The sequence below is a fragment of the Ambystoma mexicanum genome, chromosome 9 (genome assembly GCF_040938575.1).
Source record: "Ambystoma mexicanum isolate Mex_15411 chromosome 9, UKY_AmexF1_1, whole genome shotgun sequence".
Taxonomy (NCBI): Eukaryota; Metazoa; Chordata; class Amphibia; order Caudata; family Ambystomatidae; genus Ambystoma; species Ambystoma mexicanum.
The window spans coordinates 802,046,927-802,060,710 of NC_090931.1; the positions used below are offsets into that span (position 1 = coordinate 802,046,927).

A 13,784-nucleotide genomic window follows, 5' to 3' on the forward strand; every position below is an offset into this window, starting at 1 on the left:
AAGACCATAACTGTTTTGCTACCTGGTATTGCAACATCACTAGGTACCCTATTTCTCTTAGAGGACTCACCTTCTAGAGCAGAATTAGTAAAGCCATTTGGTCAATTCAACGTTCACCATGGTCCGTCTGCTATCTGTCAATCAAGGGATTCCATAACTTCCAGCAATGAACACCTGTTGCAAAGGTCTAGAACAAAATGAAGTTACTGCAGTACCTGTGCCATGACTCAGCTCAGTCTGTAACAAGTTGTGGACCATGGATGGCTTGAGGTACAGTTGGATACTCTAAAATCTCTGGCACTCTTCAGATTAGATGGTCTGAACAAACACCAAAGATGTAAAAATACAACTCTTAATACGTACTTGCATTCTCTTGACATCCCAGGATATAATATATAATTAATTCTACTAGACCTAAAAGTCAATACTATGCAATCATCATCTAAATCTTTCTTCCCTTTCTTAACACAGCCACAACGCCAGGACACTAATAAATTGAAGAACATTTGCTAATTAGTTTCACATGTGTTATTAGTCAAGTAAAATTATTTTCCCATTGTAATTTCCACAATGATTTCCTCATCTGTCAGGATCAGAACATTCCATAAAATTATGATATAGGGAGTTGCCTGTGAGGGCAGGTGCAACCTTCCCACACTATTCGCCAACCTCTCTGAGGAACTACACATTCATTCTTCACATGTTAGGCCTGACTGCCAATTGATCAAATTTGTCAACATGGGCTAAATCTATCACATCCTCCATCTTAGGTCTGTAGTTACCCAAGCTGTCCTTGGCTTGACCCTCCGTCTGCTTCCTTAACCCTCCATTTCCATGTGTGGCCTATTGATGTAATTGTGTCATATTATTTTCTCCTGCCTTCCTCTTAAACGTAGGCGGTGTGGGTCCTTTCTTTCTAAAGGTACAAGTTTGTTCAACCCCCTTAACTACCAAGTTATTATCAAGTTCCATCTCAATTCTGTCTTTCAATATTTAATTAATTAATTCATCAAATTAAGTTTCTATCATCGCTAATCTTTTTCCTACAGGAGAATCACCAAAGTTTTCTTTCATATCTTCCTCCACCACTGCTTCTTATTTATTGACTATTTTCCTCGGCTTATCCCCACTATTCTTTACAGAGAGATAACCCTCCTCTCATAGCACTCTTTCCCCCAACTAACGACTTATTATTTTTTATTAATGGTGTGCTTAATTCCTCCTTTGGAACTTCAAGCACTTGTAGATGCACTTTTTATTTTGTTATGTTGCCATTGTCTCCTGCTACAATCTGTATAGTATTTTGGCAAGTTATATTCTCCACAGATTTCTCTGTTCTTTCTGTTTCATCTTCTAGTTCAAAGACCACATTCGTTGGTTTTACATTTTTATTTTAAATACACCCATAACATAAAGGCAAGATATAGTGTACAAATAATACAATATACATGTAACTAATGCAACCTGTTTAGTCAAGAGGTATAAAAACTGTGCCCCATCTAGTACACCACATATAAAATAAATGCATAGAGGAAGAGAGAAGAAAGGAAGGAAAAAAAACACATCATGTATCATGAAAACACACAGAGTAAATAATCTTACAGCAGGATACTGAAGCAAAAGTAACAAGGTAAGAATATCATCCGGTGGAAACAGTTACATAATCTTCATCCTAGAAGTCCATCAGCCATACATATCCAGGAATAGTCCCCAGATCTCATTGAACTTGTCCATTTCACCTGTGATTCTGAAAACAGGTTTCTCATAGGTAGACAAAGTGAGCAATTCCTCTACCCAATCATCAATGCAGAAAGAGTCAGAGGATTTCCACGCACACAAATCATTCTTCTCACAAGCATCCAGCCACACAACAGCCAAATCTTGTTTGAAAATCACAAATCCTCCATTGGATGGACGTCTCCAAGGATCAAGAGGGAAGCCCTTCTGGGAATGGTACACCCCAACACCAGGCTCGGCCTCTCACAGGCCCCTTCCCAAAAGTCCCTAGTCTTGCTACAAAACAAGAGGAGGTGGCTTAGCATCCCCCTCGTTTGTCGACATTTTCAACATTGGTCATTCTCTAGAAGGTGCCTTTTAAACATTTGTTGCAGGGTCCAATATTTCCTGAAGAGTAGTTCAGTTTGAGAGGCCCTCAGGACCCAGTCCAGGCCTGTCAGGCGAGCATTGCTACAACATCTAAGCCAGGGCCAATTACCATGCCCAATTTCCCGGCCCAAATATTTGCAAGCTTGCATCCCTTTTGCAAGCAGATACAAGGACATTATACAGGGTGGCTGCTGGATGGACGGTGCGTGCACAGAGTTCCAGCAGTGACCAGGCCTCACTCCGTGTGGGTTCCCGCATTACACAATTGAGCCTTGCAGTGAAGGCCCCTCTCAGTTGTCTGTATTCTGCTTAAGTGCAGTCCTGCAGGACAAATTCTCAGCACAATCGCGCAAAGGGTATCCATTCTCCTTTGTCAAAAAAGGTCCTTGATATATCGTATTCCTCCCAGATACCTGGATGGCCAAAAAAGGGCCTTCCCCTGCATTGTCTGCGGTAGGTTCAGCCAAACTGATGCAGCAGGGAATATAAATGGGTCATTGTTTAGACGTCACAATATGTTACACCAGCACTCACACAAGACATCAGTAAGAGGATTCTTCACCCAAGGGTTCCTTATGGTTGTGGTAAATAATGCTCTGGGCTCCAGTTGTGATACACTGCTGAACTCAAGTTCAGCCCATACATCTGCGTCAGTACCTATCAAATGACATAAATGCCTTGCAGTGAATGCAAGGTTCTAATCAAATTAATTTGGCAGGTTCATACCATCCAGTTTCAATGGGAGCTGCAACTTCCATAAGGCGAGTCTGGGGAGATTGCCATTGCACAAAATTATTTGCCTAAGAGCATCCATCTCCTTGAAGATGCTTTTTGACGTCTGGAGTGGAAGCATGCAAAGGACATAGTTGATCCTAGGCGCCATATTCATCTTGATGCAGTTTACTTTGCCCCATAATGCAAGTTTCATAAGCAACCATCGGTCTATGTCAGTTCTGAGTTTAACCAACAGGCACTCAATGTTGAGCCTTGGCAATTGTTCCACCTCTGGACCAATCCAAATTCCTAAATATTTCATTGTTTCAGGGCACCACGTAAAGTCCAGATAGTCAAACATGTGCCTCATGCAAGATCCGATCATTGGAAGTACTTCAGATTTGCTACAGTTGATCTTATATCCGGAAACTTCAGAAAAGGCCCAGATTTAAGCCATCGGATAGGCGATACTCAATTAAGGTGCACAAACAGCCATCAATAAATAATCCGCACAGAGCCAGATCTTGCCAGAGCACCCTCCACTTCAAAGTCCATAAATATATTAATTTGCCCATAAGAGAATGACCAAGGGTTCCATACCAAGAATAAATAGCAAAGGGGAGAGTGGGCATCCCTGCCTGGGTCCTCACTTCAGTTGAAAGGTCTCTGAGGTCAGGCCATTAGGAAGGACATTGGCAGTGGGGTTCGCATACAGCAACCCAGTCCAACGCAGTCCAATCTCAGTCCAATCCCCATTGCCGTCAAGGTTTCAAATAGGTAAGGCCATTCTATTCTATCAAAGGCCTTCTCCGCATCAAGAGAGATCAGCACCACAGGATCCTCCAGCTTGCTTCCATGGTCAGTAGTCAGAAGCAATCTCCTTGTGTTGTCCACCACAGATCTCCCCATAATAAACCCAACATGATTTTCATGTACCAATGAAGTTATAACCTTCCCCAATCTCCTTCACAGTATTTTTGCCGGTAGTTTACATTCCGTGTTAAGCAGGCATTTTAGTCTGTAGCTTGCACACTGTGTCAGTGATGTATCCTTCTTCAGCAAGACTGTAATAAGGGCACGTCTCATAGTGACAAGTAACACTCCACTCTCAAACAATGCAATGTATACATCTCGGAGCAAATTAATTGCAGTCAGGCAGGATTCGATAACATTCTGTCGGAAGCACATCAGCACCAGGCATCTAGTTTCCATTCAAAGTGGAAATTGCAGAGCGAATGTCTTCAAGCGTGAACAGTGCTTCCAGCGGAGAGGCAAGGTCATCTGACAACTATGGGATTTTCAATATGGACTAAAAAAGAAGTGATGAATCCGTGTGTGAGACAGGCATTGTATCAGGAGAGACACAGACATAGGTGACACAGTTTCAGACCAATTATTCAATGAATAAGGATCGGTAAAATGCCTATCTGGCCCTATCGCTATGATGGGATTGCCCTGCCTAAATAAACTAAGGATCGTCAAAGTCAGTGTGTCCAAATCAAAATGTCTGTCTGTGTCCAAACCTATGCTTGCCCTCACAACTAAGAGAAAACTATATTGATGGGATGGCTCAAGTGCAGAAGTGAAGAACAAAGTTCGGAGCACTGGCTAGCTCCCTTTCCCAAGTTGGGATACAGTTCAAATAGTAGGATCTTTCAAACCTCGCACCCTCTGGGGTATAGTCTCTGGTTTTAATACACACAAGGTTCCATGGCAAAAGTTCAGTTCCACAAAAGAGTTCATAAGAAATTCCGGCTCCCTTCCCCAAACCTCAGAAACAATTAATGAAATATCCAGTTGTCAAAAGTCCACAAGAAACAATCTTGTTGTATTCCCTCAGGACTCAGGGTTCCCTTTCCCAAGCTCAATACAGTTCTTGCTCACAAAACAAAGTTTGAAGGTTCCTCTCACCTTACAACTCTTTCGTTGGAGCCCCCACCTGGTCTTGGCGCAGTTTTAGACTGCAAGGTCCACCCGTAACAGGTCGCGCAACCAGTGGCTCTTTATTCTTGGTACAATGTTGGGCCTTAGGGTTTTCCTCATGCATTAGGGCTTCCTGGTCTAGACGCAGTTTTAGAACAGAGGGTCCAGCCATTACAGGTCACGCAACCAGTCACGCCAGCTCTGCCCTCAGCTTCTTCTTTCACTTGGCAGTTCAGTTTACTTTTATGAGTTTCCAGGCACTTTTCTGGCCCCCTCTAATACTTTAGGATCATCACCTCTTTTTAAACGATCTGTTCGTGTCATTAGTTTCTCCTATGGGCTCTTTCTCTCTGACCCATACTTCCTTTTGGCTCACGTACTTATTTCTGGCTTCTTTAATGTTCTTTATACTCTTTGCGTACCTTTCCTCATACTTCGCCAGCTCCCCTTGGCAGCAGCTTTCCTTTTCATTCAGCGACCTTGGGAATTTTATTGCACTACTGTGTTTCATTTCAATTAATTCTTAGACACTTGTTAACTTCTGTACTTCTCTGCCTTTAAGAGTATGCCGTACGGATCACTCGGCAACACTGTATCACTGTAGATTAGACGTGTGCCGGGTTTCACTCACACTTTGAAACTCACCGGCGATAGCGTCTTGGCTCCTGGCATTCTTGTCGTTCTTTGTTGAAGGCAGGCCTCATCCACATGCCCCTTTCACACTCCTGGGCTAGCTCTACCAGCAGGGTAACAAGCAGTCTCTGGCCACAAGTAAAGGAACCGCCCGCTCAACTGGCTCCCTTTGATCCTTCTTTCCGGCTCGCTGGAGACACGGCTCCCTCACACACCACCTGCTTTCCCACGCAGACCTCTGGCAATTCAACACACCATTCTCGCTGCGACAATCTCACACTGGATGTGCTTTCCTGCTGCTCCTCGCACGCCTCTCTCCCTGCTGTAGCTTGGAGTTTTATACGCCCAGAAACAGTTGTGTAAAGGTGCGTCATAAATACATAATCATATCATACGCCTGTACCCTGTCAGGCCAATCACTGGTACATGCCTGACCGTCAAAGCCTCAAGGCTCCCTCTTCTTCATCCCAGTACCATAATGGTTTCTTTCACAGGTAATCCTGCTCACTCGGAAGATGCTGCTTCCTCTTTGCAGTTCTTTGGATGTTGTCAAAGTGTAAGGTACAGTGTTATACAGAGCGTCACGAGACCGCTGGTTACCTTTTCTTCCCGGGGAACGAGGAGGTGAGGCTGACAGTCTGTCGGTGGATCTACACAAGCTGAATGAGCGAGGCAGGAGCTGGTAACAAGGCTCGGAACCCCAGGTAAGGCTAAGGTAGGTGCAGGTAACGAGGCAGGCAGAACCCTGAAAGGGCTCAGGAATTTGCATGTAGCAGGAGGACAGGGACACAGGCCAGGCAGGACCCCCAGGAGCGAAAACACAGCCAGGAAACCAACCTTGTTGAGACGTGTTGGTTCCTAGCTTGTGGAGCCTAGATATAGCCCGGGGCCAAAACGAGGCTTGAATCGCAAGCCTGTCACTGCGCATGCGCGGAACGTCGAAGGCTGACAATCACACATGCACAGGACACCCACAATGGCAGCGCCCAGGGAGCCGCGAGCCCGAGCCGAGGGACACGGGCGAAGATGCCAGCGCGGGTAGAATCTCCAGGAGGGAAACCGCTGGATCAGAGGACCCCGACCCCTGAAGCAGGTAAGTGGCGTGACATACAGTCACAGAAGCCTAAAAAGGCGGAGGGGGGTATAATGGATTGCCGTCAGGACAGTGGGAATACTATCTCTTGCCCTTTGGCACTCTCTTCCCAGTCCCCAGAGACCCTCTACCCAGGTGATCCTCCCTCACTTCTTCACCCCTAGGGATGGGATGCAAAAGCTATGGCCCTTCCCTGGCCACCTGAATAAAAGATCCCTGGGGAATAGGTGTGGGAATGCCATTGGGTTTCTCACACGTGTCACATATGATCTCAGACCAATATAACTGTTCATAAAATCACTGGTACACACCATTGATGTCTCTAGAGGTCAGCGTCATACTGTCACAAGTGTCCCTCACCGCCACGATGGTCCGCTCGCTCTCCGACACCTTTAGTCTGTGTGCAAGCAGTCTTCCTGCTTTTTCTCCTTATTCAAAATAATTGATTTTACTTCTGAATAGTGCGTATTCTGCCCTATCAGAAATGATTTTATTTAGTTCATACTTCTTCCTCCGGAGTTCTGATCGTACCTCTTGATCCTTGGTATCAACATAGCGATGTTCAAGGACCTTGGATTCTCCAGGCTGTTTCCTCAGTTCTTTGTCTTTCTCCTTTCTATATCGGCCAGTTTTGGACATTAGAACATCCACCAGGTAGCATTGTAATGACTCCCTTTCTGCACAAATGGGAACATTTTCAGTTCTATTTGTTGCAATAAAATGCTCGAGTTCCTTTACTATTTCTTCTTTCCTATTCTCATCCTGCAAATTGGAAATATTAATTCTCCGCCAGTATGTCTTAGTCAGCATATCAGAGGCGCATTGCCACTGGCGCATGATCAGTAATCAAAATAATTCCAATATCTGAATCAAAGTCACCGGGTGTTACTCGCCCAGAGGTAAAATAAAACGTCTATCCGTGAGTAGACCTCATGGAGTGCTGAATGGAAGCTGTAATCTCTTTACGATGGAGGTTCTAGGCGCCACATGTCTGATAAGTGGAGCTCTGCTATCAAGTTGTCAAGTGACCGTTTACTCCTTGATAGCATTCTGGACCTGACATTGGGTGCATAACTAGGTCAAATTCCCTTCCCAAGATGACAGAATTTACATTGCAATTTTGGATATGTTGAGCCAGTTCGTGAAAAAAAGGGATCATCAGAGTTGACAGAAACCATCCCAACATTAGCATCTGAGTTACTGCAGAGGACTTTGAATGGCAAATTCTTCCCGAAAAAATATCGACAACCCCCTCTTACTTGCTGTGAATGTTAAATAAAATGTCTGTCCCACCCAACATCATTTCTTTAGCTTGACAGCCTCAACATCAGTAAAATAATACTTTGGCATGTTTAACAGGATTATTCACACCATTAACATTCCATGATACCAATTTCAGGTGTCCTACTGACGCATTCTTAAGGACGGTTTTACAACTTTCCAACTTCAATTTTTGTTTTTCCCCCTCCCTCCACACCCATATCTGCTGCTTTTCTTTTCCCCATTCAAAACATTGTCCTGCCCTATATTAAAAGTTAAATAATAGAACAAAGCTCATCTAAAGTTCCCCATATACCACTGAAGAAAGCTTTCAGAAGGAATCTACTATAATTTACGCCAAAGAAATAGGTAACACTTTCTGAATAAATAACCAGCACTTAGTGCCTGATTCTCAGACTGTTTTCCTATGGGGTTGTACTATTATAAAATTATTCTGTGAATTAGGCCCTTAGTGTCACTTGACACTCCCAAAACTACCATTGGGCTAAAACCATATTAACAAGATCCAGAAAGCAATATCAATATGTTAAAATCACCAATAATATATTTGCTAAAGAAAAGAAGTAATGAATACAATCACAATGAGAAGTGTTAAACGTAACTAAACAGATAAATAAATACAACAAATATTGCAGGTACTGAACTAAGTGCATCAGGGTCCGGATAATGTTGCAGTTAAGCCAGATAATTCAGCCAACTTCTGGTTTCTTGGATCATCTCAAATTCCAGTTCACTTTAAGAAGTTCGGAGTATAATTTAAACTTAATTCCAAGTGAGTGCTTTCAATGTTGGTTCTGATAGGCATACAACATGACAAATAAGGAGGGTTATAACTTAAAGGAGCCTCCACTTTATAACAAATTACCTCCCATTAAGCATTCATTTTTAATCATATTAATGAACTCACCGTATGTAATGAATTCACCTTATGTATGTCGGTGAGTGTTTACTGAGCTCCAAACCTGTTAATAGCTGATACTTTTGTTACTACTTGTGACAGTCTCGCTTCACTCAAGTCCAAACTGGAAACTATGCTATAATATAGGGCAATAAGTCCTGCTTCTGTTCCGCGACTCCACCAACTTCTGTGATAACCTTAAAGTGTGTCCTGCTGTCACAGAGAAGCAGGGTTAGGGAGCCTCCCCTCTCTTCCACTGACCCATGCTCCAACGGCTCGAACTGCCGCGCTTCACACATAGGACAATCTTGTATAGGTATGACCATCTACAGCTCCGCTGACCTCCAAGAAGCTGTTGCCAGCATCCTAAAGGGACATGCTCGCCCCCACTTCCAGGTAACTGCTTGAACTGCTGTACTTTGCAGCCAACTTCAATTAGGTCCTTCTAACTAAAGCCACTGCTGAGGGAGGCACATATCAGGCATGACAATGAAGCCATGGTCTAGGAGCAAAGCATAGCAAGCCTGGTGGTGGTATTTCAGGTGGCCGGGTGTGTTTGGTGTGCATGGAAAGCGAGAAAATGTAGGGCCAGGGGGAAGGTATATACTTAAGGAGCCTAGGGCCAGAGAGTTGCAAAAGTTATCTTGGTATTTAACTGTAAGGTTTGATTTTAAATTAATTGTATTTTATTTATTTGGATGATTTAAAGATTGTGTTGTTGCAACAACATTGTTGATTATCAATAAATCATAATGAATAACGATTAACCCAAGACAGATTTTCTAAAAAATAGACAAAAATCATACTTTCTAATTTGTACTTAGAAATGGTTCTTCGTATCATATATTTTCAGTGCTTAAATAAGACACAGAGGTGCCAGAAAGGATAATCAAAATTTAGCTGCATCATGAGCATAAAATACAATGTGACAGTCAATATAGGCTAGTCTGCATAAAATGATTTGCACCGTCAATCACTCTGTGTCATTTGGGTTGTTAGTTTCCACTGTGTCCGTCTTTATGCAGTCGGACTGTCTGTTTTTGCAACGCTGGTACTTGTGAAGCTGCTCCATGAAGCCGGAATTCGGACAGACCGATGGTCTGGCATTCTTTACAGTGGAAAAAGCTCTTGCAAAATTAAGTCCTTCAGCGTGCATCAGGAAGCCAATAACGATCGCGGCGGATCGGGAGACTCCTGCATTGCAATGAACAAGAACCACGCCACCCTTAAAGTAGAAAAAACAAATTATTCATTTTACAGATATGCAGTTCACATGGACCCTTCAATTAAGTGTTTGTAAAATATAAGCTTTCCCAGGAAGAGGAGGCTTAGATGCTGTCAGAAAACGTTTTTTCTAACATCCATCAAGAGATGGTCCACCAGAGAGCTGTGCTGAATAGACCAAATGGTATACAGCACATAAATCATCAAAGGGTTATAAACACTTGAGAAACATTGACAATAGCAGAAGAAACCAAACAGGCTCGGCATCAAGTACTGAAACAAACTGGGACTGTAAAATCAGTAGTGCTTAACATTCACTGTATAATTTCTGAACTGAAAATATGGAGAAAATGTGGTCTACAGTGGAAAAAGAACGACACAAAGAAACAGTCTCGTTTTAGTCATGATCATTTACTTATTCTTCTATTGCTGTTTTTGAAGTGCTTGGTCCATTCAGAGCCTGAGGACTGCAAGAGTGGGTCCAAAAGGAGAGATGGAAGATGGAAGAAGGGGAAGCATGCAGTGGGACGAGTAGAGTGATCAGAGAAGAGAGCTGGAATGCCAGTGAGAACAGTAGAGTTTTGAAGAATCGTCAACAGTGGGGGGTTGTGGCGGGTCAGAAGAAGGACACAGACACTCCAATGACATTTTGGCCATACATTTATTAAAGAATATAAAGAAGCCCTATCTTTCCATATCGCTATGGGGTGTTCCCTACCTGCTTTACTATCTAAGGTGCTCGTCACTCATGAATAATATTCCAAAGGAATCAATCCACTGTCCAAAACGAACCTAACTGACCCTACCACTAATATAATCCACTAAGGCCAAGAGAAATACTCCCTTCTCCTGGTGGCTGTGCTTTGGCACTGGTGTTCTTCTATTTCAGAGTCCTGCTGGATATACAATTATGAAATAGTCTTGTGTTATCCTTTGTATTAACCTCTGTAGTTCCCTTAGGGGATAGAAAGTCTTTCTCTCCCTCTTTTGCTACTAAGCCTTTTCCTGTTCTTGTGAGACGCCTCCTCTCTTTCTTAGAGAACTCTATGCTTTATTGTACAGTGTCTCTTTCTCTTGTCCTTTCATTGTCCAAATTGTTATATTTCACCTTTTCCTGTGGTACTCTTTCTTGTAGAGTTTACCCATGGGACTACTCTGGCCTTTATTACACAAGTGTCTCTCTGTCCTTTTGTTTCACTCCTTGTTTCTTTTATCTGGGGGATTTCCCCTTTTCACAGGGTAGTAGTAATCCAATTATACTTCTTTTGCTCTCTGTGTCCTCTACTCTTCCCTTTATTGCATTAAACACAGTTGAAAGTTATCCACTTGTTTTCCACACTTTCATTATTGGTACTGGGACAAGTGTCTCTGAGTCTATAACGAGTCCATTTTGGCGTCCCAGTATTCTCGTTCTCCATATTAACTTCTGTGTTGTAGGGGACCGTCTCTGGTGCCTATGGGTATTGGAAACATTCTTCCTTCGGTTTGTTTCTTGCATCATGTTCTGCGACATCTGCTTCATACGTGTCCCTGTCTCTTTCCCGGCTTCTTGATACCTCCACAGATGTCCAATTTGGGAGTTGCTCTCTCCCGCAGGTGGCATCGGCGTGGTTGGGAGGGCAACCTGCTCACCACAAATTCTCTGTGGTCACGCCACCATTGAGCTCTGCATTCTAGCCCCCCCGGCTTTCTATTTCTCGCACATGCTGGTCTTCCAGATTTACTCGCTCCAACTCGGAGTATTCCTGAATTGCACAGACTCTGTGGTCTATGTAACCTCCACCTTCTGCAGGTGAGTTACGCACAGGGGGCTTCCCCTGTCTGTCTCTGCCTTCTGCTCTCATTCTCTCTGTCTTTGGTGAGATTCCTTTTTCAACCAACTCAGCTCAGTCCATTGGAGATTTCGATTTAAAGGGATAGTTTCACATTCTCTTTGGGAACAGCATACCTTCACTTTATCTTTACTCCAGTGCTGGAACTTATGATGTTTGGGTGTATTGAATAGTTCCATATAGGCCATGAAATAGAGCTCCTCATGGGAATGGGAGCCTTTGTCCTCTAAGTGGGACCTGGTGAGGTCCCACTTGCCTCAACCCCTAGAGAGGGTTTTGCGGAGTGGGCTCACCTCACTAGCCTCACAGGGGGAGCTCCCTGTGATGGACCACTCCGGCAAGGTAGTTTGATGTAACCAAAAGTATAGTCTTTATTGACTTTTAAAGAACAAACAAAATAAAGCAAGTAAGGAGAAGAAAATAAAGAAATAAATCTTCCTAGTCAGGCTTCCAACTTCTCCTTTGTTAGTGCCAGTATTGAAGTCCTTGGAGGCTTCCTTGGAGGATATGGTATAAACCTGGGTTTAATCCTCATAAGCCCAACGGTAAGAGGCTCCTGGCTCTTTGCTTCCAATACGGTTCTGCAAAAAAGGGGAGAATTCACCGTCAGTCCTTCTTCTCTATCTGGCTTATATAGGGGCTGGTCAACTCTGGGCCAATCAGTGTTCTCTACCCAGTTAAGCCTTGATAAACCCCCCAAGCCCCGCCCCCTTCCTTCTTTGATGCCGGTCGCCATGATGCACTCCACCCGTGTGCCGCGAGGTGAGGAGGTGGTAAGTACTGGGGTTTTTGTTTCCATAGTTCTCTCTGGTATGGAAGTCACCTATGTCCATGATCACATTTCCTTTGTTGTGGGGAGTGTCCGCCTCTATTGACAATTGCCGTTCATGCAGCATTTCATACGGTTTCTCCGCCCTTCCCCGAGCCGTGGCCGTGCTGCGGCTTGCCTTCCGAAACAGCACCCGGACGTTCCCCTCCCCGCCGAGCAGAGAGCAGGTGCTGGCCACCTCCTTCATTGTTTGCGCGTGTCCGGGTCGCAGCTGCGTTCCTGTTACTGGAAGCTCGAGTGACCCACTCCTCGCCGCGTGAGCAAGCGCTCGATGCCGGCACCATTTATTGCGTGGCAGCGTACTAGTCGCCCTTGTCAGGGCTCAGGATTAAAAGGGCTTTGTCCGTGCCTAAGTCGGCACCCCACCTCGTGGGTTCCATGCTTTCCCCGGCCCCCTCAGCACTCACGGCCCCCTCCTCAGACTTAAGACCGGCACACTCCCCTATGGGGAGATGGGACGAATCCCCTCAATTCTTCACAAAGGCAAGGAGTTCCATAGGGTGGGAGCTTGAACAGCAAACCATACAAAGTCTTGCTGAAGAAAGAAGAAGAGTTTGCAATCGTGAAAAACGTGCAATAATATTGAGGATTAATATAATACAAAACATAAAATAAGCTGACTCTTGCTTCTTAAACAGTAGGTGCTATTATTGTTGTACTCATTGGGACTTCTAGTGACTATGGAAAGATGAAAAGCTGAGCTAGCAGCCCCATCAGTATTCAATCATGTGCGACCTGCATGTGTGACACATATATTACTGCAACCAGTGCTTATGACACTACGCTCCCTCACAGAGGAAACATAATTTATGAAGTTCCAACCAAAATGACAGAAATTGCTGAATGTGAAAGGAGCTATGTGTGATCTCTAAAGGAATAAAGTAGGTACTTGAATTAAAATAAAATCATTAAAAACAAAATGTATTTAAATAAAGTCTGTTCCAATCTAGGTAAAGGTAGGCCGTAGTAACAGCATGATACCAGAAGTCTTGGAAGATTGCTAGCCTCATGCATTTTGGAGAAATTGATATGCAGTGAATCCTTGCAGCAGAACAGTGCACCATCGCAGGCAGGAATGGGTCAGAGCTGGGCTGCCCAAAGACGATGAGAAAGAGCTTTAGTGAGGGAGGGTTAGTGAGCGTGAGGAAGGTTGGTGTTCCAAAAATTGGCAAAAATAGAAGAGGGAGAGGAAGGCAGAATGCTACAGGAAAAAGAGTTTCTCTTCACTTTATTTTGCAAAAAGGGAGCCAA

General features: G+C 43.9%; 1 protein-coding gene across 2 annotated transcripts in view; it reads right to left on the reverse strand.

The window, feature by feature from the left end:
- The window catches only part of DUSP19 (dual specificity phosphatase 19), a 277,972-nt gene that overhangs the window by 183,455 nt on the left and 80,733 nt on the right, over positions 1-13,784 (reverse strand). The window contains exon 4 of one of the 2 annotated variants that reach the window (XM_069615774.1): positions 1,375-9,873. The exons of the other annotated variant lie outside the window; for it this stretch is intronic. Within the exon in view, the coding sequence (XP_069471875.1) occupies positions 9,622-9,873 (252 nt within the window). The 3' untranslated portion in view covers positions 1,375-9,621. Of the gene's footprint in view, positions 1-1,374; positions 9,874-13,784 lie in introns of those variants that run through there. 2 annotated transcript variants of the gene reach the window in all.